Below are 24,350 nucleotides of genomic sequence, written 5' to 3'. Positions count from 1 at the left end.
GGCCATTCACATCTACAGGTAAATCTAAAAAGTTTGGAAAATCCTTACTGCACTGATTTGGTGTGTGAATCATAATGCTCTTTCTCTGACAGCCGTTCCTTTTTTATGTGCTGTGAGATGACCCTTGGCTCTTTTGAATCGGGACCACAAACGTTGAAAACGTGGAGTCTGGAACTCCCAGTCTCTACCAGACACTCAAATGGATTATTGTGGTTTATTTATTGTTTTCTTGTCTTAGGGCAGGATTAACACTTGTGGAATTTAAAGGCACTTCAGAGAACGAATTGGATAAGTCACAAAGATTCTTAAAGATTGATTGAACTAAAAGAAAGACAGTGTGAAAGAAAATCTGTAGGAAATGCCTGAGCTGTGCTTCAGCGCAAGGACAAAACTGTTCAGAGGAGGAGGAAGATGGCTAGGACCATTCACCGAACTTGGGATGTGGCTCCTTGGTCTGTGTGTAGGAGGCTTGTGTGAAATCAGAGGCATCAGAGCAGGCCAGTCCTTGCCCGCTCTGCACAGCCTGCAGCCCACTGCGTCCCTGTTGCACTACAGTCATGGCGTGGGAGTAGGGGAAGGAACAAACAAATAAATCCCTGGGTAACAGCTTGGGTACATTCTCAGTGACTTTATTCTTGGCGTACAGCTTTTATTCTCTTTCATGTATCTCATGAGAAAACCAATAATACTAATGTCTGTTTATCCCTGCAGGACCAGAATATCAATCTAAGGCATGTTAAATGCTTTATTTTTTAATTCATTGCACTTGTTCTTCCACACCCGAGTGTTACTGTATTAGCTATATTGGAACCTAACACCTGCTTACATTTGTATTCCAGGTGTTAAATAAAACCAAAGAGTTTGAAGAGGCTGTAAAAAAAGTAATAAAGGATGTTAATTTAGATAACGACATAGTTGTATCTGTCTTTGAAACCAACATAAGAGTCCTTGGGTGAGTAGCTTTTATGTTTTCAAAACTCTTAAAAATGTGGGTTTTAGCTAAATGTCCTTAAGGCATACTTTTCTGTGCTATTTCACCTCATTTAAAACAGTTGTGCCTTTGTCAGTTAGCATAGCTTGACACCTGCCCTAAGGAAGGTTTTAAAATGCTAGGCAGGAATCGATGCAGTGGTACTGAATCAAGTTGGCCCCCATCTAACTGCTGCAGGCATAGCTTGTTTGATTAAAAAAAATTGTGCATGCTGAGGTAGCAGTGTTTTTTTTTTCGTAATGGAAACAGTCTTACAGATTACGCTGTCCAGTACTTGATTTAACAGATAGAATATTTCAATATTTAGGGTAATAGATTATTTCAGGTTGGAAGGGACCTCTGGAGGTCTCTGTAGTCCAACTTACTGCTCAAAGCAGGATCAGAGCAGGTTAGTTTTAAGCTATTATATGCAGTTTTAGAGGTGTTGGTTGTTATTCTTGATTAACTGTATTGATGAATCAGTGATTCAACTATCGTCTAGGACCGAGTCCTGAACAATAAGAATTGCTTCCAAAATACTGACAGCTCACCTTGAGTGTAATTGGAGTTGCATCTGCTCAGCATTTCTGAGAATTAGGGCCATGTGAACATAGCACAGTTACTTACATAGTTGTCTAAATCGTAGAAATTGCTGCACTGCTGTTGAGATGGATATACCTATTGAGATGTGGATAACTTTTCTTGTGTTTAGAGGTCTCCTAGGTGGGCATTCAGTGGCGATTATGCTGAAAGAAAAAGGTGAATATATGCAGTGGTACAATGGTGAACTTCTGCACATGGCAAAGGAACTAGGCTACAAGCTTTTACCTGCTTTTAACACCACTAGTGGTCTCCCTTATCCAAGAGTAAGTTCTCTGGTTTCTGCAATTCGAAATTACTTCTGTAAGCAACATTTTTGTTGTTTTGTTTTTATCTCGGTTTCTAAAATCACTTGTATGTTTATTAAGTGTACAGAAAATCAAAAGCTGATAAATCGCTCATTTGTAATACATGCTAGCTAGTATTTTAAAATACAGTTTTAGTCTCTCTGAATCCCTACATTTCCAGCTCTGAAAATTCTAGTATACATTGTTGTGGGTAAATAGTAACTGCAGAAATCTTGTCTAATCACTGTCTGCTGATTTCTTGCTCCCTGCTACTGTAGGCACCACCAAGTAGCTGAGGAGAGTAATTTTTGTTGTAGTGTACATATCTCTCACTAAGCGAAAGACTAACTTGCAAGCACTTGCTTGTGAATTTAGCACAAAACTGATTAATCTTCATGGTCTACATCCACATTTTTAAGAGGGGAAAAGGTAGCCGTAATCTAAAAATACTCACTTAATGTAAAAACTTTCATCAAATTCAAACAAAGCATGGTACGTATTATTTGAATGACAGAAAACTACTTCGCATGCATATCATCCATTGAGTTTGTGAGATGTGGCTTTGATTGAAAACTTTCCCATAAATTAAAAATTTAGGCTTGTAAATCAGCATTTTTCTAGTGAAAATGTCTAATTCAAAATGTTTAGGGTTTGATAATCTTCTGCTGAGAGGGCCCTCTCGAGAATGCAGAAAGTTATGTTGTGCCCACAACAAAAGCGGGTCCATCTAGCAGGTATCCTCTGGAGCCAGGAGCAGCGAGATGTTTACAAAGCTTGATTTCCATGAGCACTTGTGATGTTCTGAGTTTCTGGTTTGCTGGTAAATAAACTGCTAGAATTAGATTTTCAGGGTGATATTCTTTTATTCAAATGTCCAGTGAACCAGGCAACAGGTAATTGGGCCAGGCCTTGTTTTGGAGGGTTGAGTATTTTAGGTACTTCTGGATAATTATATGTGTATGTTTGAGTTGACAGTATGTGGTAAAGCAGAGCAAAAGTAAAGGGGGGTGTGTGTTTTGGGGTTTTTTTGTGTTTTGTTTTTTTTTTTTTCTTCCCCCCTTGCCTTTGGAAAAAGCATAGATTATATAGTTACCCTACAGACTTATCACGGGAGTGTAAATTCTTTCATCTAGTAAAAATAAAGATGATAATCTTTACTTTTCTCTAGGTTAACTTAAAATTTGGTGTAAGACATCCAGAAGCACGAACAGGAACAGAAACTGATACTTGTACAGCTTGTGCAGGTACCTTGATCCTTGAGTTTGCAGCTTTAAGCCGATTCACCGGAACATCTATATTTGAGGTTTGCTTTCCATGATATCTTATTTTTTGGGAATAGGTATTCATTAGTGTTCTGCTACATTTCTGTAATTTTGGAAAAATAATTTTGAGTTTATCAAATGGGTGCGTATCTTAGCTGTTCTGCACAAACAGTTTGCGTGTGTTCAGATTTGTTGTGTTTGTGGGATTTTTTTCTAAAAGTGTTAATGGGACTGTTTAAAAAACACAGGAAGTAATTTTGTTTGAAAGTAGTTACAGTAATACAGAAGTAACAAGATACTGAAGACTAGCTAAAGGATAATACTTGCATAGTTTTTGGGTAAGAGGGGTCAGGACTAAGAAAGAAGAAAAGTGAAATACTTGCTCCTTAAAATGCAGCTAAAAAAAAGCAAAAGGGAAAAAAAATTATGTAGTCCCACTGAAGCTGTGCAAGACCTACCTAAGGGTATATTGTCAGCAGGAAGCTAAATGAAAATGTTTGCGAGTATTTCTTTGATGTGATACCAAAAAAAAGCAGCACGCTTTTTTTCAGATTAGAATTTTTTGACATCTTTCAGTATGGGCCTAGTATTTCATTTAGTTTCATGGAACTGAGTGGAAGCATAGCTGGGCCTGTGTTGAGTGTTTTGGTAAAACTTGTCCCCCTAAAATCCCATGCGTGTGTGTGGCAACTAGAGCCATTTTTGTTGGGTAGGTTGTTCCCTTCAAGTTACTTTTTGTGTATATAAAGAATGTATATAACTTGTATACTAATGAAAAGGGGCTGCTGCTCCACATGGAGATGTCTGAAAAGACGCAGCAATTTTGATTCTAATGCTGTTATATTTCTTGAAATTTTTTTTTTAATTAGGTTACACTGTCCTGTCTGTATGCGCAATTTTAGAGTAGGAAGCCCATGCAGAAGGACATTTGACTTGCCTAAGACCATACAGCGTATTGGCAAATAGTTGTGTGGTCAGGCACCATTCTTTCTAATCAGCAACAGAATAACTACTTATATAAAATGTGATCTAAACATCCTACTATTTAAGTGTATGTAATGTAATACTGAGTTTTATATTTGTTAGATATGAAGCAACTTATTACTTCATAGTATCTTAATTTCAATAGACAAAAGAATAACAGTCTCTACTATCTGTTATTCTCTATAATTTCCTTTAATGAGCGTTTTTTGTTGTTGCAGGAATATGCACGGAAGGCGCTTGATTTTATTTGGGAGAAGAGACAGCGCAGCAGCAATTTAGTGGGCGTTACTATTAATATTCATACTGGAGACTGGGTCCGCAAAGGTGTGTGATATTTTGACTCAGAATCAGTGACCACAAGTGGTTTTGGGCAAGAAAAAAACCTTGACATCCCCCCCAACACATTTATCTAGACTATTTAAAATGTTAATGGGATGGGCAAGTGGAATTACATAATTTCAGTGCCAGAGAAACCTGCTACAGCAAAGCCTGGCTTTGCTCTGAAAGGGTGTTTTGGTAGAGAAACTAGTTTTATTCATTGCAAAGGAAGTGTTCTCTGATTCACTTTAATACTGAGAGGGGAATGCCTTGGGATAAATTTTCAGACATTCTACTATAAATACATAGGAAAAATATAAATAGGACTGTGGTTATATATGGCAGCCAGTAGAAATACTTTCATATGAGAAAAGTGAAACAACTGGCTTTAATGCATGTCTGTTCATATTACCGTGTGCATTGATACTGCAAAACCTTTAGCGTAGGCATATGGTATTGTGTCTCTGCATCCATCTGTGCTTTAATTCTAGTGATAGGAGGCTTTTACTTTTACTGAAGGAGCCTTTACAATCAAAATGAAATCATGTGAAAATATCCATATAGCTACTTAAAGTAAAAGCACCTTTTCATTTTCTGCTGTTTCTAGATAGTGGAGTTGGAGCAGGAATAGATTCATATTATGAATATTTATTAAAAGCCTATGTCTTGCTGGGAGATGACAGTTTCCTGGAAAGATTTAACACAGTAAGTTAATACCTTGCTCAGGTTTGTGCCTTCTGTAAGACAAATTTAAGACTAATTGTATTGTCAGCTGTTAGCCTGGGAAGCCTATGAAGAGATCTTTAGCAGAATTGCTGTGACTTCTGATGTGTCTAGTGCCAGGTCTGTTTAATATGATTTTTTGCGAAGCTTGGGTGAACTGTCACCTGAGCAGCTATTTTAACCCCATTCAATGAAAATCAGAATCTTCTGGACCTTTTTCCATGTTTCCAGTACAGGAGAAGCTGTATTTCGAGATCACCTTGGAGGGTGTAATACTGCAAATGTTTCTGTAAAACAACATAAGGGCCTCTTGTTGCAAGCCATAGTGCAATTTCTTTCTGTCCTGGAGCAACAAAAAACATCTGAAAATCAAAGTCTGGATCTTGCATTGCACTGCAGATCCTAAGACCCAGTATATATTTAAGCATACTTACAAGCTGAAAAACACACTTAGATTACTAAATTCATAAGATTGCTAAGCAACTTTGTCAGCATCGTTATTCTTTCATAAGAGCATTCTTTCTTTTGAAAATTGCAATATCCAATAAAAATATCATAAAATATTATAATATCATAACGATTGTCATAATCATAAAACATAATATCATAAAATGATTTTATATCAGATAGTGTGATTTTATATCATAAGCAGTATTAAAATTGGAATAAATCAGCAGCTAAAGGCCTGTTGCAACACTTTAAGTGTAATGTTTATTTCATATTCCTAAACTACAGACACCATTATTATATTTTTCCTCAATTATGTCCATTAACTGTTTCCTATCGATTTGGCTCATGTGCTTATGATTGTACCTTCTGTGCTTCAGAAAACAAGGCAGGCAGCTATCTTGGGGAGTTTAGAATTGGAAGTTAGCAAGTTGACAAGTGACCTAGTGGGTTTTAAAGTTCTTCTGAGCTATCAAGTCCAGCTACTTTGTTGGTTTTTTTATACCTCCTTTTCCTCTTCTCCTCCTGAGATGTATTTGCTTTAGAGTCCTCTTGTTCAGAGAAAGCAATTTCAGCTTTGTTTAGCGTGTGCTTAAAGATTCAGCCAAAACAAACCTGCCTTAACTGTGATAGTTACTTGTTTATCACATGGCTGCTGAATGTACTTTTTTGTATGTGTATTACTGGGAAAATGTGATGTGTATTGCATGTGCAGTACTGTGGAGCTTTGCAGTATTTACTGCACTTCTTTTTAGTTTGCAAAACTAGAAACTACTGTGCATTGCCAAATGTAATGATTGGGAGTGTAGTACTGGTTCTTCCATTGAAATAAAATGCCATAGTCTGGTCATCTGTATCTATTTTGTAAAATGTATTGATAATATAAACTCACGATTTTTCTGATGTTTGTCAGCACTATGATGCCATAATGAGATACATTAGCCAACCACCTCTTCTTCTTGATGTTCATATTCATAAACCAATGCTAAATGCTAGGACCTGGATGGATTCTTTGCTAGCTTTCTTCCCTGGATTGCAGGTAAGGTTTAAAACCCACGTGCAGATGATTTTAATAACAAGTAAATGATTAAACAGACTGGATATATAATTGACAAGTCAAGCTTAGTAATTTGATTTTCAAAAATACTGAATGAGGATTTCTGTACTCACTCCTCCTGTCACTTCAATGCTATGATGCAAGTTATTGTGCATTTCTGGCCATGTTGAGTATCAAGAAAAGTATGTCTGTATGATTTCCTTACTTCACTCCTAGTCATGAAAACACTCAAATTAAGCTGCCTTTTTAGTAGTCTAGTGACAAATTTTCTAGTTTGCGTACCATTTACATCTTTAAGACAAACTAAATTGCATTTCCACCACAGTTCTCTGTTAATGATAGAGAACCTTTTTCTACATAGGCAGTAGTCTTAACGAGCTCACCGATTTTGCTTAAAAAGCTCTTATGGAATATTTGTGGTTTACACTGAAAGGGGGGTCATATTTACAGTATGTATCTGCCGGAAATGTAGAAATTGGTCTGTAGCTTTACATGAACACTGTGAGCGTGCCTAACTTTGAATATTATTCCTATGCGTGGTGAATTAGTGTTAATTTTATTATTGAATTTTAGGTGTTGAAGGGCGATATTAGACCTGCTATTGAAACTCATGAGATGCTGTATCAGGTTATAAAAAAGCATAACTTTCTTCCAGAGGTAAGGTAGTAATTTTTTGACCGTGTAAACTGATTCTGACCTCAATTTCAGCAGTCTTAGATATCCATTTGAAGAAATAGTAGGTATAGGTGTCATTAAAGCCAAAGGCTCATTTCCACAGCATTCTTATGTGATTTACAGTTCTGCATGTATGACAACTGTGTTTTGGATATGCAATATTTTTCCTTCAGTTATGCTGCAATTAACACAATAATAGGAAGCTGCTGCTATTAATACTTGCTTAGACTTTATATTTTAGCCTTTCAGAATTGACCTTGACTCATGTCGGTATACAAAACTTGTATAAGCACACGTAGTACTAGCTGCTTAGTAATGTAATAGCGTTAATGCTAAAGATCAGTCATCTTTATTAACCCGAGAAAGGAAACTAAAGACTGAATTGTTCTGAGAGAATGTTCTGAAATTTTGCATAATGTCCTTGAAATTAGGCACACAAACTTATCTATAGATATTGCAAGTGCAGTCCTTGAGCAAGTTAATTCTGCACAGAAAAGCTTGTTTACCTGCTGAAGTGTGTGTCTTAGTCTGTGATGACCCAGAATATATGAGAAAGCTTCTGACTCCACTTGTAATTTTGACTTTCCTCTGGTGTAAGCTTATTTCTGTTAGAGAACATTTTAATTAACATCGCATTCACCTAATGTGGAAATAGAGAACAAAGAATGCTCTCTAAGCACTGGAATTATTTTTGGAGCGCTTTTAAAATGGTATGATTTGGCTCCTTAGGGTTTTTTTAGGTTGTTTTTTCAGGGCTTTCTACTTACGAAGGAAACTTTAGAAGATTAAGCCAATATGCCATCCCCTTTAGCAAAGACTTAGCTTAAACCCTAGCATGAATTAGTAGCAAGCCATCACAGAAGTGGCTTTTGCATATTAAGAGTGAATACATAGACCAGGAAATTTTTAGATAACTGACTTCTAGTCTGTGGTATTTCTTATGTTGGAAACGGCTGCTTATCATCTGTCAGTCCAAAATGACACTCAATGCACTGGAAGTGTCAGGTAGTAGGTACGTTTGCAAAAATGGTGTTTGTCAAAGCTCGGGTCGTCCCTCTGTAGTGGCCCCTCACCAGGCTACTTCGGTTGGATTGCAGCAGCGGCTGTGTGCTCGTGCTGAGGGGAGCGATGGGAGGCTGTGTGCTGCCTCCTGCGTCTGGAGCACATGTTCTCATCTGGCATCTCGCACCAGAACCCCACTTGCTGGGCATTTGTCAAGAGGCTGGGTGGTGTCCGGACTCCTGCGCTAACACAAGCTTAAATCTCACTCATGCGAAGTGGGCTAGAGTGTGGTTTAGGTTTTGGCCTCAAATGTACTAACTGGGCGGAGGTTCTTGTAGCCTCCTGAGATTGATGTTGGGCCTTCAGTCCTCCACTGCTGTGTACTTTAGCTGTTGTAATACAGTTAACGTAGAATTCAAAATAAACCTGTGTTTGGTTTTCATTCTTGCATTTATTTTTGTCTGTTCTTTTTCTTCCTCAGGCATTCACAACAGACTTTAGAGTTCACTGGGCTCAGCATCCTTTAAGGCCTGAATTTGCCGAAAGCACTTACTTCTTGTATAAGGTAAGATCACTTTCATTCCTCTGGCTTTTGGTCACTTTGTCTAGCACCTAGGATTTTGTTGGTGTTTTATTTCAATGTAGAATGAGTAGTGTATCTCCAGCTTATTTTATCTACTGGAGCCAGTTCTGTATATAAATAAGATGAAAGTATTGGTTATCAAAAATTGTTCTAGGAATTCTGTTTTATATGCCTCAAATTAGAAAGAAAATTGTTAAGTGACAAAGGCCCATATTTTTAAAGATATTTAGGTGTTGCTGATTTCTCTTAAAGAGATCTTAGAGATTAAGAGCAAAAGCCACTTGTACCTTGCAGAGAAGAGCAGTGCCTAAATGTCTTGCATTTCTGCAAGTATTTCCATGTGCTTATCTGCATATCCGTAAAAGGTAATGCAGTAGTACCTCAGAAGTCTCTCTTGTGACTGTTTAGCACTATGAATAAATTAGACTTTACTGGTGTCTGAGAAGGTATGGAACCGATAAATTAGCATTAGGAAAATGAAAGCTGCTAATTGTACAGTAAGTCTAAGTGCACCTATATGTTTGGGTTTTCTTTGTTTTTCTTTTATAGGCTACTGGGGACCCTTACTATCTAGAAGTAGGAAAAACGCTCATTGAAAACTTGAACAAGTATGCAAGAGTACCTTGTGGGTTTGCTGCAATGAAGGATGTTCGTACAGGAAGTCATGAAGACAGGTAAAAGTTTTTTTGCAAAGATTTTTTTCATAAAAAGATTCCAGGAAAAAAAATCTAGTTACCCTGTTTATATAATTGAATAAATGAACTATCTGTCCTCAGTTTGATAACCAAGTCTTAAATTACCCATTTGTCATAGTCTATAAACTATTCAATAGTTTTATAGTTTGTTACGTAGTAATATTTTTAGATTAATAATGTTTCATTTGTCTCACAGCAATAGATGAATTAATTTCAACCAAAATGTACTTCAAATCTAGAAGTTTGTAAAGTGGTTTATTTGTTTTTTCTATAATGCTGGTTTGTACTGAACATGCTGAATCATTTCCCTCCAAATATAGTTTCTTCCAAGCGGGAGGAATGCTAATGGAATTAAGTTCAAAATAATAGTCATGAAGTCTTCAGAGATGGAGCAGTATGAGTATTTGTTTTACTGATGTTTTAGAAAAAAGGGGATCTTCCTAAAGGACATCCATTTTTTTCCATAGAATGGACTCTTTCTTTCTGGCTGAGATGTTTAAGTATCTTTACCTGCTGTTTGCTGATAAGGAAGACATGATTTTCGACATTGAAGATTATATCTTCACTACAGAAGCTCATCTATTACCACTTTGGCTTTCCACTACAAACCAAACCATCTCTAAAAAAAATACAGTAAGTAACAGCTCAAATTTAAATCAGTTTTAGTGGTGCTTTGAAGCAGTTCCTTTTTTTATGAGAGGAAATGGAAAAAATATCAGGCAAAATCATAATTTGAAGTAGTACACCAGTTTTAACAATTCGTTTAATATGAACTATTTCATCATATTAATAGTGACAGTCACATGAGTATGAATAATGTTTCCATGACTGGATTCTGCGCCACTGAATTTTGAGAAAAAAACTGTGGAATATTAGCAATATTTAAAAAGAAAATCATTCCCCATCTCTGTATAAGTTTAAAAATAACACACTATGATATTTTTGTCTTAATCTATTTTCTGTTATTTTTTCTAAAACATTTGCAACAACATACCTAAGTGTGTGTTGCTTATTTTACTACATGAACCATTGGCAAATTTTGAAAGGTTTTTTGAGACCGCAACAAAGTTAGTTTGACAAGATACGGCTATAGCTTTTGGGATATTTAATTGTTTTAGTTCATGCAATAGGCATGTGTAAATGTGAGAACATTTATGGGTTTATAAATTACTTAACCTTCCAAAATAACCTATAGTAATACAACTGTGCTGTGAAGCATCATAAATACTCGTCTCTTTTTTGGTTTTGTGCTCAATAAGGTGACATAATTTATCTTTAAGGCAATAATACTACTGGCAAGCAAAAGAAATGCATATGAGAGTGAACAGAGGGGTGTCTAGTGCATCAGGGATGTAAATTCCCTTATGTTAGTGTGCCTCTATTTTTACCCTTTACTATGTGTTTTACAATAATGCCTGGATCAGAGGAAAATGCTCATGTTGTATGTCAAGCCATGTGTCCTGGAGAAATCTTAGAATTGAGTAGAAAGCAGTCTCTTCTATGGACTTTAGCATTAGAGAGTGAAAAGTTTTTAATTACTTGCTCTTAATGTCTAACATTGGTAATACATTTAAGGGGGGTTGGTTTTTCATGTTCCTTGATGGTGGAGATCCTGCACCCTCTCTGAAATATTCTTTCCTTGAGCATTTATCATCTTTTGTCTTTGAGGTTTGCAAACAGAGATTGCTTTTTAAACAATGCAAGAAGTTCTCTGAAGGGTCTGAAGGAGCATTTTATATAACTTTCATTCCCAACATGAGAAGCTGATACTTTTGAGACAGACAGGATTCCCACAGCTGATGCTGTGCGAAGTGCTGGCCTGACATATGTAGTTCTCTTGAGAATAGCAAATGTTAATAAAAGGCTGATGAAGAGGATACAGTAAATTGTTCAAATGCAGTTTTCTTAAGCTCTTTGTTAAGTCAAAGCTGTTAATGTGCATAATACAAGTAAGAAGGATCCATTGAAAACGGTGTCAACAAAATGTGTTGAATGGCTAAAAGGCTGTGAAGATAAGTGTGTTACTCTTTTATGGAATTTATCTGATGGGGGAAAAAAAAACATAAGAAAAAATGGAATTTGTAAATTATTTTTAATATAAACACAGTGCTAGTAAGCCGAAATGTCTGTGGGATAGTTGGTAGTAGCAACCCAACATCCTGTTTGTATTTATTCTCATAAACAGGAAAGGTCATGTCTTACTCTGCTGATGCTTGCTATAGTGCTTGTAAGAGCTTCTTAAGTGATGTGACTACTATTTGTCACACTAAGAGCATAGGTACTTTAAAGTGTTTATTCCAGTACACTAATAGCCTTTTAGGCCTTGTTTTTCAGGGGGCCTTTAAATACTTGATTTTTAATTAGCTAATATGTTGCAAACCGTTTTTTTCCTAAGTAGAGGAATACTACGTTAATTTTTATAGATGAGAAAATTAACTTGCCAGTTATCCAACCAGTTAATTGCAAAATTAAGAACAGGCTAAATATGGCTCCGAATCGCCGTATGTGTTCCGCGTGGTTTCACATGTTACAAAACAGCAATTTGTGCAAATATTAACTCTGTCACCTTTTCTGAAAATAGACATTGTTTGAATTATATATAGATTCATCCTTGCCCATTCAGACTTGCAAGTCTGTTTGGCTCCCACGGAGGAGAATCTTTTGTTCGTATGAAAAGATGTGACATTCTTAGTAACACGAAGCAAGAATTACCCAAGGCCTGCAGCTGGTCCATTCAGCATAAAGGCAACATCAAATGAAATCGTAACTACTTCCTTTAGTTGTCCAGCACATAAAAGTACAGGAGCACTAACTATGTCATGAGCAGGCGCGAGAAGTGCTGTTTACCAGCAGAGTATTAACTGTTTCTGCAAAAAAATTCTAGAAACTGTGGATACAAGTTTGGTAAGTTACAAATGAGAACTGGTGATGTATTTATCTATCCCTAGAAAGGGGTTGTAGTGCACTGGTTACTCTTTGTTATTGCAAGGTGTGGCACAGAAGAATGATGTATTCTTCATTCCTGGAAACCGTGTGGTTGTAGGGCACTTAGTGCATTCAGCTGCTCTATGTCCCGATTACTTAAGGGTAGGTCTATCTTGATTTTCTTCGTATAAAAATGTAACGTGCGTTTTTAATACGTGATCTGTATCTTTCATTTTAGACTACGGAATATACAGAGCTGGATGACAGCAACTTTGACTGGACCTGTCCGAACACCCAGATTCTTTTCCCAAATGACCCTATGTTTGCTCAGAGTATTCGTGAACCTTTGAAAAATGTGGTGGATAAGAGCTGTCCTAGGGGTATTTCCAGAGCGTAAGATGAATATTTTCTGTCTTTTGTTAGTGTAAGAGTGAGTGGAATAGTCTGTTATGCATGGAAGGAGAAATATGAGGTGTATTGGAGCTTGCTCTGCTTGAGTTTGGAGTCCTTTTAGAAGAGATAGCGTAGCTACAGGAAAAATCAGTTATGTTTTCTCTGGCACCATCAGCAAGACTTAGTTCACTTCCAGCAGGAATTAGCGAGTCTTTCAAAGCAAAAGGAGCTTAATGAGCCACATACTCCAAGTGGGAATTGTAGCCCAGGTACTACAGGAAATATGTCTCTTTGATTTGTAAAATTAATTTCTGTAGTCTCTTCAACAGTTCTGCAACTCTCCTTTGTAGTAAGCAAATCATGCTACCATACCTAACTTGACCCATTTTTGAAGAGTTTAGGACAGTCTGTTAAAGCTGAGGAAGTTTATTCTTCTGACCACCTTTTTGATATTTACACTTCATGAGTAAAACTGAGTAGCAATTCTATGAGGAAGACTGGGTTTAGTCAGTCTTACAATAATGCAGATTATTTAGAAGTGAGAGATAGCATATGGTAGTTTTGTTATCAGCATTGTGTGTGCTTTTTTGCACTACAAAATTATCAATTATATTGACAAGTTTTAAAAAAGATAGTTTGACTGAGAAGTTGCGTTCTAGTGAAGCTTGTACTCAACATTATTCCAAAGAATTATAATACTGTGCTGGTAGGTATAACGTAAGAGTTATGTTTCAAGAACAATCTGGTTTTTAAAGCTTTGATCTCTAATACCTTTTGGCAGAGAAGAAACTTTGGGAAGTGGACCAAAACCACCATTGAGAGCCAGAGATTTCATGGCCAGTAATCCTGAACACTTGGAGATACTGAAGAAGATGGGAGTCAGTTTGATTCATCTGAAAGATGGAAGAGTACAATTGGTACAGCACGCAGTGCAAGTAAGACCTGACAGTACTTTTTTTTTGAAAACTTTCAGTAAAATCCTACTAGCGATGATATTTGACACTTAAAGGTTCAGGAGGAACAGCCAGACTGTGGAAGGAGGCACATGAGCTGGACATGCAACTGTATTTAGCAGGCTGATGCTTGTTAGTATTTTGCCTCAGCAACACTTTTAACTAATCTTCCATTAAATTAGATGGAAGCTGTCATGTCAAAGTGGTGTAGCTAACAGCATCTTACCTGAAAATACTAGCTTTCAGTGTGAGATACTTCCATTTGTTTAGGAGGTCTACATGCTTGTATGTTTTTAGTCTTCTGTGTGGTGGAGGCACTAAAAGGTTAACTTCCTTATTTGAAATGATGAATGAGTGCCAGTGAGCATCCACTCTGTATTTTGAAGTCTTTGTAGCAGTGGTCCAAGCAAACATAACTTCAACTTTTTCTTTTTTTTTTTCCAAGTTTCTCAAACATTTAAGAAGAAAGTGTTTATCGTTTCTTTACTACTCAGGCAGCAAGTTCACTTGATGCTGAAGACGGCTTACGGTTCATGCAGGAAATGATCGAACTCTCCAGTCAGCAACAGAAAGAGCAACAGCTGCCTCCTCGTGCTGTTCAAATTGTTTCCCATCCATTCTTTGGCAGGGTGGTCTTGACAGCTGGACCAGCACAATTTGGGATGGACTTATCCAAACACAAAGCAGGGGTATGTAAGCTGTGTATGTGATCTGTTCCTAGCTTTCTGTTACTTTCCTTATTGCATAAACCTAAATTTTACAGTTCTGGTACTATTTCAGGGTGGCCAGCTAGAGGATGATCAATTAATTACAGTGGATAAAATGACAGGGCGCAGCAATGACAGAATGGCAGCAGTGACAGCCTTTTAGATGAGTGGCTTATCAGTCTGTGGCCCATGCTCTGCTCCTGAGTCATCAGTCATGATTTAGGATTTAAAATGCATACATAGTATGATTTTTGAAATAAATTTGTATAATCGGCAGTGCATATCTTAAGAGATGTTAATTTAAGGGAAGGTTTTCCTACCGTGTCAGCCATGAATTTGCAGAAGCCCTTTTAGAGTTAGAGTATAGAATCATAGAATCATAGAGTTAGAGTAGGCTGTTTTTATGCAAGCTTTTATAAAAGGCTGTATTTAGATGGAAGAAGAAAATATCACAGAGGCAATGGTCCCTATTGGAAGCAGTAGGAAAACCCGATGACTTCGGTTGGGCAAGATGCAGCCCCAAAGAGGAGTTCCAGACTAGCAGTTCACAGAAGAAAATTTTCCAGAGACAACAGTTCACAGGTATAGACAAAATGCACTGAATATGAGAATTGGATTTTCACTCGGTCATTCTTTGCTTCTTAGAACTCCAGCTTCAGGGTAAAGATTGCCTGCACTGACAGAAGACAACACTAAATGCATTAGATTAACTGAAGAAATGAAAATGCTTAGGAATCTTTTGCAAGCTTGAACCTAGCGCTCTAATTCTCTTTCATTTGTTTTTGTTTTTCCAAACAGACAAGAGGATTTGTTGCAACCATTAAGCCATATAATGGATGTTCAGAGATCACTAATCCTGAGGCAGTGAAAGAGAAAATTGCTCTGATGCAAAGAGGCCAGTGTATGTTTGCTGAAAAGGCACGAAACATTCAAAAAGCTGGAGCAATAGGAGGCATTGTTATTGGTAAATAAAATTTTAAGTTCTTAAAATCTTAAGTTTGTGTAGATGTAACCTATGTCTTACAGATTTGAAGATACTGGAGAGCTGACAAGAAGCTGTTAAACTCTCAGAGATGACAGTACTCCAACACAGAAACTGTACTTTCAGAAGATGAAGAAATGTTTCGGTTTTGTCTGGTTCTGCTGCAGAAACTGTAGCTAAACAAATTGGGATGGGCGATTGTCACTGTTTTTGCAGATTAAAAGTTGTTATTTTAAGGATTACTGAGTGTTACAATAGTGCTATCTACTAGGTGCTGAGGAAGACTTGAGATACAAATCAAAAACGTTAAGGAAAACAAATATGCAAGTTGGCTTTTTGCTTTTTACAACCAACTTACTATTTTCTGCCTGGGATCCTCTTAACTGCCTGGGCAGTGGAAAGCTGCTGAAAAAGTCTGCTGACGTTCAGAATTGTAGTCTGTTTATCTAACAGGAGGTTTGCCTGCTTTTCCTTTTGTGTGCATCTGGCTAGATGACAATGAGGGAAGCAGTAGTGACACAGCTCCTCTCTTCCAAATGGCTGGTGATGGAAAGAATACAGATGATATCACAATTCCCATGCTCTTCCTCTTCAACAAGGAAGGAAACATTATACTGGATGCAATCAGGGAGTATGAGGCTGTGGAGGTGCTCCTTTCTGATAAAGCAAAAGACAGAGGTAAGATCAGAGGTTAGTTATACAAATTTAGCTTCCATCTGTGCTGTGGCGCAGTGTGAAATGTACAATAGTGACTTTTATCGCTACCCAAAGGTGCAAACGCGTTATTTGGTAGCTCTAGTTTTCTGTTTGACATTAGTGTTAGTTTTTTCATAAGAAAGCCATTATCTGAGATGTGTCATTATCCGCTCCCCCCCAAGCTAACATTAACATCCAGAAATGCTGTTCATAAGTTAAATCACAGTTTGACTAATGAGAAAATACAGCCTTTTGGATTCCTTTTGAACCCTTTTTGTCATAATCTGCTTTGAAGTAGTGTCAGGAATAGCAGAAGTGTTTTCAGTGCCCTACATTGTAAATGCCTCTCTCTTTATCAAGCTCCCCAGTGACATTCTTGGTACCCAAAAGGAAAGAGACAACTGTTACAACTGTTTTGCCTATCTAAGGAGAAGTGGTCGTCATGAGAAATAAGGCTGCTGACCTCAGATGTTTTGCAGTTTTTCTTGTATAATACAGCAAAATTGCAAGCTAACACATTCCCATTTAAAATGTTTGCATATGGCAGAAAATTCTAGGTTTTCCTTCTGTAAGCCTTCCTCGTAGCACTGCTTTGTCCAAGCAGAGTGTGTAAGAAGTATCTCTAGCAAACCGGTGGCAGCGTTCATTTTCTGCACATATCACCTTTTCGGCAAAGGTGATATGCCACAAGCTACAGTATTGGTTCTTCATAGCTGCTTACAAATTCCTCCTGTTTATGGTTAAGCTGCTCTAACAAAATACTAAATACAAAAGATAGCTCTGCATTTGAGAATTTGTAATCCGTATCTGCTTCTTCCCCCCTCCTTGTGCTTCCGTTTGGAATCCCAGCAACAATCTTTAAAGGTAAAACGATTCCAAACTACATTATTGATAGCAGTAAGTATCCCGTGCTAAATATGGTGTATGCAGTTAAACTCCCTGGAAGTCTTGAAATATTAGTGTCCTGTACACTAGGGATAAACATCCAAAGAAACCTGCATGGTTAAATCGGACGGCTGTTGTAACGTTACAAGCTAAATCACTGCTTGAGCTATGTATGTTAGTTGCTTGGAGTGGGGACGTGATGAGGGAGGTTTTGGCTTTGCTCTCTTCAGTTCAGAGTTCAGTAAACTTATGAAACTCTGTCTCCCACTTGCTTAGAAGTGGGATCCTGGTGAATCTGGGAGTGCTTTAAAATCTGGTATTAAAGTTCAGTGCACGCAGTGGGTGTTTGCTTAAGATTGAAGGATGGTAACTAGCACTGACCCAGAAGTCACTATTCAAGTTTGAGGAACAAAAACTAGTCTCACTGTATTGTTTGCCCTCGTTTAAAGTGTGTTTAAATGTCTTCCCTCCCCTCCCTCTGTAAAGTATGTTCATTAATAACGTTAAATTTTCATACCAATGGAAAGTCTGCACTTCCTCGAGGAAATAAGGCCAAGGGAAGTGACCTTGCTTTTGAAATACATAATAAAATGCTGCCTTCCTAGGTTTGTGGGTTTTTTCCAAAACTTTTTTTTTCTCTCCCCTCTCAAAGACTTGGAAATGGAGAATATGGACCAGAAATTATCTGAAAACGATTCACATAAGCAGAATTCAGAAGAAGGTACTTCAGCATCTCAGGATGCTGGTGCGGTCAGTGAGGAGCCTGAAGAGGGAGAAAGCTCTGATGTTACTGACCCTGATTCTTTATCTCCTGCTAACGCAGACAGTGACAGCGTTTCCATTTCAAATCAGGATTCCTACGTCCCTGGAATCGATGAGGCTAGTGCTCCGGAGCCAGCATGTACGCAAGGGGATCACCAGCCTCAGGAACAAAAGACTGAGACAGAGTCAAATTCCAAAGTTAACTGGGATAATAAAGTCCAACCTATGGAATCCATATTAGCAGACTGGAATGAAGATATAGAAGCATTTGAAATGATGGAAAAGGATGAGCTATGACTTGTAATAATAACTTATTTGTTAGTAAACAAATGGAGAACTATTTGGGTAGAAGTGAGGCCCTGATATCCGAGAACCAGAAAACATATTCAGTATTGTGATGAGCAACCAGGTTTCGCCTGGAAAATACCATAGAAATCCAGCACGCGCTCTTTTTATTGTTTTAATTTTTCCTGTTTAAAAATGGGAACGTGCAATTGAAGCATTTATCTGGCTCCGCCGCATGGTGCTGTAACCCAGGAGGCTCATTCAGGGAACGAGCCCGACTTCTGCGTTCCAGGCTCTGAGAGGTCACGCTCCCTCGGTCTCTGGAAGGCAAAAGTTGAACGCGGTGGGGTTGGCATACCACGTAACGGTTATCGATGGGAGCCCTTGAAGGCAGTAGGTCAGCCGTTGTTCTGGTGGGGGCGAAGGTGCGGGTTCACTGATCTCTACTGAGTTGAAAGCCTTCATTGATAGCAGCAGGTGGAATTATGTTTCCAGTTATGTCCTTAAGACACAGCTAGAAGCAGTTTGATTTTTGTCCTGACATATCACATGGTAGTGTTGCTCATCACTCCTTCCATCTGTTACCATGAAGAAGGACCACGATGACATGCGAGATTTCCCTTCTGCTCCGCTGTCAAGTAGAGAACTGTATAAACCAAAGGCAGTGTGTACTTTGTGAGCAGGTTCCATCAGGGAAACTGAGACAGCCTTGGGGTCTACCAGGTGAAGGTTCGTGGTGTGTTGTGGAAGTTGTGCTCGAGGTTAAGGTAAAGCGGACGAGGCAGATGTTGAGTTACAGCTATTTCCTTTGGCCTCCCAGGTTGAAAAACTCAATCTACCCTGAGATACGGAACTTAAACTGGCAATATTCTCTGAAAGGACACTAAACAGAACGAGATCAGCTATAACAAAATCTTCCTTTTTCTACAAGTTTGACTTCTAACAGCTTGACTTTGTTGTCATTCTTTTTATATGCAACTTCTCTACATGCGACACTTAAGGCCAGTAGCAGTAGAGAAGTGCAACGGTTTTGGCTGTTGGGTCCATAGTTCAAAGTCTAGTGGCGTGAACTGCGAGGATGACTGGTATGTTACTCTGGGCTTCGGGAGTTTGTTACAGGTAAGTGTGAATCCTAATTTGTTATCCCTGTTACGAAAAACATTATTTAAATAAAAATGGGGGTGTTTAGACAACTGAGAGACGTTTTGACTGTGTCCAAAGAAACTGCCAAAAACTAATTAACTTGATTTATATAAACTGCTTTTAGTGAATTGTTGTTCAAAGAATTGTTTTGTATTAAAGAATAAGTTAACACTGCCTATATGCTGCACCAGGCTAAAAATGAAGGTTTATATTCATCTTTACAATGGAAAAATTAAAAAAGAGCCCCAACCTGAATTGCACCTTTCATTTAGCTGGTGAAATTATGCGTGCTGTTTATGCAACTGTTAATTAGTACAGCCATACTGTATTTATTTATGTATACTCCTGTACAGTATGAATGGAGAAATCCCAGGCAAATGTTGTATACATGTATACTTAATGACACTTGCTTTCAAGAGTATCAAAATGCACAGGCACCTTTTGAGAGCACCACAGTCAATCAGAACGTTATCCATAAACTGAATGATAACTTTAAATCACTAGAGTAGGAGGTAATTTCGAGGAGGAAATGAGGCGGTAGCAGAATAGTGAATAAGTGTCCTTTTAAATAAATTAGCTTTTAAAGGTAGTTATAATTCCTTTGCACAAATAATTGTATGGAGGTTTGGACTGAATGAGTAGCGCTTGAAGCAGCTGGGGTTTTCAGTTGAGAAATTTTTTTATTTATGTTTTTTGTTACGTGAGTTTCTTCTTGTAAGGCATTTGATCATGGGAGCCTTTTAAGTGTCCTTCGTTACTTGGAGCCCCGGTCCGCACCCGAGGGACGCTGCGCTCGCCTGGTAGCGCCGGGGCTCGAAGCGACGTGGCCAAGTGCAGTCAGCTGCAGGATCAAAACCACCAGGTGCAGATCAAAAGTTTTCACTCTGATAATTCCTTTGATCTGTCAGTGCTTAGTGCCACAAAAAGAGCATTTTTGCTCCCGTGCTCTTCGACATGGACTACATCTTCATACTTGTTAGCTCTTCTGGTGGAAATAGAATTATTTTTATAGCTATAGAGGCCCTCTGGTCATTATGTTAAGACTGTCAATATAGCAACTAAAGGTTTTCTTTTTTTACTTGGAGAAAATTTAGGTGTAGATGTAAAATTTTATCAAAAGATTAACTTTCCTTGCCACCGCCAGCTCATTTTTATTTAACTGCTTTTTCCACATCTATTACTAAAGCAGCAGACGTTAGCTCTCCTTTTAAGGGATTTTTGAACGATCCCAGAACTCCGTATGGATTTGAAGCATCATTTTGGTGGTGGCCTACCTCAGATAACTGTTGCCTCCTTCCTTTCGGGCTGGGGTTTTTTTTTTTTGTTTCAGTTTGTTCTACTTTACCTTTGAAACCATCATAAGAGCCATAGCTTTGTTTACAGAACTGAATCAGGTAAGGTTGAGCTTTAGGGAAAGAGGACTAAATTGGGGGGGCAGTTTTATTCAGGTTATTTTCACTTTATATTTCCTTATGAGGAAATAGGTTTTAGTTAACCTTTTCATATCATTCTGAAAATAATTCAGTTTTCTGTCACTGTCATCTTAAGAAGCAAAAAGAATGTATTCATCAAAAAACAAAACCTTTTGGAGAGGGGAGTAAGTGTTCTTCCCAAATTTTTAGAAGTCTGCTCCCTCCATGTGGAATATTGCTCGTCCATCATTAATCAGTAATCGCCTCTTCCTTTGTGTGGTATTGTACAGTTACTTGTATGGTATTGAACACTGAAGAATTCAGGAACCGCATCTGGAACTAGCACTTATTCCATGCCATGTAATTCAGATCAGCCAATTACTGTCTCATTTGATCTTAGAGGAATCTTCTCAATTGTTTACATTTATTGTTTCTTAACGAAGTTTCAAAATGAGCCCAGCTTTGGTTCTCCTCCTCCGGCCAGCGTACCTGAAGGCATAGTGGTAGGCGTGAGTACGTGTATGTTGAGAGGTTAAAAACGGGACATCTTATGCAAAAGGCATCAGTCAGAACATAGAAAAAAAAAAAAAACATTCTGTGAATGAAATATTGTATGTTCAGATTTTATAAGATTTTTTTTTTAGCCAGCCCAATTTACAGCCGTATATTTTCTTATGAAAGAGTCTAATAACAGGTGCTGTAACACTATTGTTGGGTTTTACTGTCTGGTGATAAGTGTATACAATATTTCTAAGGGCGACTATGTACTGTGATGTAAAAGTCTGGGCTAAAATGTATATAATCTGTGTACATAATTGTTTACTTGATTATAATTGCTGATTGTAAAGATTTAATAAAATGTAAATATTCTGGTCAAGCTGTGCTAAATTGACTCTAATTTCTGAATTGCCCAGCCAGCTGTGCTTCCCTTGATTTTTAGCAAGCCCTTTGGTAGTCGCACCAGTACTGTCCTGTGTCTTTATCAGCAGCCTTAATGAGGGGGAAGTCCCCGCTGCCACCACGCAGGGCTGCACTCCAGGGTCTTTGCAAGGCAGGAGGAGCCTGGAGGGGTTGTGCGGCGGGGAGCAGGTAGCCTGTCCTGGCTGTCACAGGGCAGGCAGGCAGCTTTGCAGGAGCACGGTGATGGCAGCGAGAATAGAGATCCTCAAAAGCTCATTTTCAATGTGACTACTTCTGATCCTGCTTTCATTAGAATTGAAAAAAACCCGGTCTCTTGGGTAGACGAGGTAAGTCTCAGAGGAAACACCCTCCATCATCCTTCCTCTGTTCTCAGCCGTTCTCTGACACCTCCACTCCTGTGAGCGTTTCCTCCATGGAAGTTAGGATTGAGAGAATAAAAGATGCAGGAGCCCTAAATTTAAGTCCGTGTTCAGCAGCGTTTATGATACTCGTTAAGTAGAAACCATTACCAGCCTTGCCAAGGAAGTGCACAGCTTCTTCCATCTACTGTCAGGGGAAGAGCAGGACTTCAGGGACTGGAGTATTTTGGAGCAAAGGGTCTTGAAGCTGGGATACTCGAGAAGCATTTTGGTCTGTGGGGTACCTACAAAGGTAGCCTAGCTACGGGCTCTGTGTTTTACCGGGGATGGGCAGCAAACGGGTCAGACGGTGCAGGGCAACCTGACTTGGAGATGGGCGAACAGAAACGTTCTCAGGTGTCCAGCGCAAACCTGGGTTTTTGCAGAAAAAATTAAAACGATGATAATAATAAAAGATTACCACAAGGTAATGTGCAAAGAGACGGAGATGGAAAGAGGAAAAAGGAGTGCTGGTACGAGCAGACAAATACATCGAGATGTGTCCTGCTCCTCTGTGGCATCTCCTTGGAGTGGGTGAGCGTGAGCGTGGGCGAGGGCTGGGGACGGGGCGGAGGGGTTTAGACCAAGCCTTTCAGGACTAACATCTCCAGTGCGATGGAGCAGCCCTTCGTGGCTGCATCCCTTCGCGTTTTCCCACCTTTCTTCTGAATTATCGTGGCCTCCCATCTGCTCGGCCTTTCCTGCAGGGATACCTCGTGGCCTGCTCACACTCTTCTTCCCCGTCTGTCCTTTAACCAAGCGTTGAACTAACACCCAAAAAACAGGCAGAGATGTTCATCCTCTGCAGGCACCTGCACCCAACCTGTGGCCCTGGGTCACCCATGGTGCTGCCCGTGGCGGGGCAGAGGGAGGCAGCTGCCGAGAGGAAGCAACCGTTCTGCAAAACCCTCCTCCTCTCGGGCAGCCAACACGCTCACCGTGAGAAACCAGAGCCCGAGACTCGGTGCCGGAGGGTTTAACCCGTTGCCCTCCCTGCTGCTGGGGCCTCGCGGCTGGTGGACGGGGGCTTGGGAGGTCGGAGCAGAGCCACGAACAGCAGCAAAGTCGTCGCTCTCTTGTAACTGGAGAGATCGTGGAGCAAACTCTCAGCAAACTGCATTGCTTTTTACTGAAAAAAAAAAAAACGGGGGGGAAAAAATGTCTGACAGGAATCAACGTTCTCTCTTAGCCGTACGCTCCCGCAGTCCTTAGAGGATCCGGTTTTCTCTTTCCATGTTCATCTCCACCACCTTGCCAGCCACGATGCCCAGATGCTCTTTGGCACAACAAGGAGTCGCCCTCCCGTTGCAGATGGCCTCTGAAAAGGCAAAAATATTACGCAAAATTAACAGCTAGGGAGCCTCCCAGCCCTGCCCCTCTCTGTATTTCCTTCATAAGATGAAATCAGGAACATCCCGCTGTTTATTTCTGGCTCTGAACACGTTCCTGACGCTCCTGCTCTGCAGGGACACTTGATGCACAAAGGGTAAGCGCCATCAGTACATGGCACCTCCTCCTAGAACCATCCTTAATAATTACTTTATGCCCATAGTTGTATGGATGGGCCGTTACTCCTTTTTCACATTTCCACTTTCCAGTCAGCTCGCCCGAAGCTGGAGGACTTCAGCAGCCCTGACAAAAATTCAGGCTCGGCTGCCGCTGATCCCATCATTCACCTCAGCCCCAAGCTGCCGGTGGCAGAAGCCCCATTTTCTTCCAAAGTGCTAAATAAAAAGATAATGTTAATAAACATTTCCAGCTGGAATGGTCCTATAAAACACCGTTTGCCTGGGAAAGTTCACCCAAGCTGTTAAACCCCAGCGCGGGCGAATTCATCTTTATCAACCCTTTGGTGGAGGCACAGCGCGATGGCGTGACACCGGGGCTGGGCCGACGGCAGAGGCATTTAAGCCAAAATGGCACAAAAAAGCGTGCGGAGTACTCGGTGGTACCACAGGTGCTTTCGGGGAGCCCCGGGACCACCCCAGGACGGCTCGGGCGTCCCGCCGGCTGCGACACCAGGACAGACCTGATGGCAGCAGTGCAGGGCAGAGAATGAGAAGAAATAGAGAAAACCAGTTTCACCGTTCTTTAAAACACCCTACCCGGGCATTTCTCTGCCTTCGCGCCCTTCGCCGGGTGCTGCCATCGCCTTCGCGGCGCTTCGGGCTGCGACACCGGGATGGGAAGGAGTCGCCAGGTTTTGGGCATGAGCCGCAGCCGAGGGGGATGCTCGGAGGTTTGTGCAGGGACACGTGGAGCCGGCGGAGCGGCAACGTGGGTGA

At 39.6% G+C, this 24,350-nt stretch overlaps 1 protein-coding gene across 1 annotated transcript in view; it reads left to right on the top strand.

Moving 5' to 3' along the window:
- Window positions 1–21,623, top strand: part of EDEM3 (ER degradation enhancing alpha-mannosidase like protein 3) — a 31,468-nt gene extending 9,845 nt beyond the window's left edge. The window contains exons 5-20 of the mRNA XM_075156960.1: window positions 840–952; window positions 1,683–1,836; window positions 3,026–3,160; window positions 4,322–4,427; window positions 5,029–5,126; window positions 6,505–6,630; window positions 7,222–7,305; window positions 8,807–8,890; window positions 9,458–9,582; window positions 10,071–10,236; window positions 12,767–12,921; window positions 13,703–13,856; window positions 14,369–14,563; window positions 15,380–15,545; window positions 16,056–16,241; window positions 17,797–21,623. Coding sequence (XP_075013061.1) covers window positions 840–952; window positions 1,683–1,836; window positions 3,026–3,160; window positions 4,322–4,427; window positions 5,029–5,126; window positions 6,505–6,630; window positions 7,222–7,305; window positions 8,807–8,890; window positions 9,458–9,582; window positions 10,071–10,236; window positions 12,767–12,921; window positions 13,703–13,856; window positions 14,369–14,563; window positions 15,380–15,545; window positions 16,056–16,241; window positions 17,797–18,203 — 2,454 coding nt within the window. The 3' untranslated portion in view covers window positions 18,204–21,623. The remainder of the gene's footprint in view (window positions 1–839; window positions 953–1,682; window positions 1,837–3,025; window positions 3,161–4,321; window positions 4,428–5,028; window positions 5,127–6,504; window positions 6,631–7,221; window positions 7,306–8,806; window positions 8,891–9,457; window positions 9,583–10,070; window positions 10,237–12,766; window positions 12,922–13,702; window positions 13,857–14,368; window positions 14,564–15,379; window positions 15,546–16,055; window positions 16,242–17,796) is intronic.
- Window positions 21,624–24,350: the final 2,727 nt, after the last annotated feature.

This window comes from Calonectris borealis, chromosome 8 (assembly GCF_964195595.1).
Source record: "Calonectris borealis chromosome 8, bCalBor7.hap1.2, whole genome shotgun sequence".
Taxonomy (NCBI): domain Eukaryota; kingdom Metazoa; phylum Chordata; class Aves; order Procellariiformes; family Procellariidae; genus Calonectris; species Calonectris borealis.
Note: the sequence above shows the minus strand (reverse complement) of the source record. Positions and strands in the feature narration are given on the sequence as shown.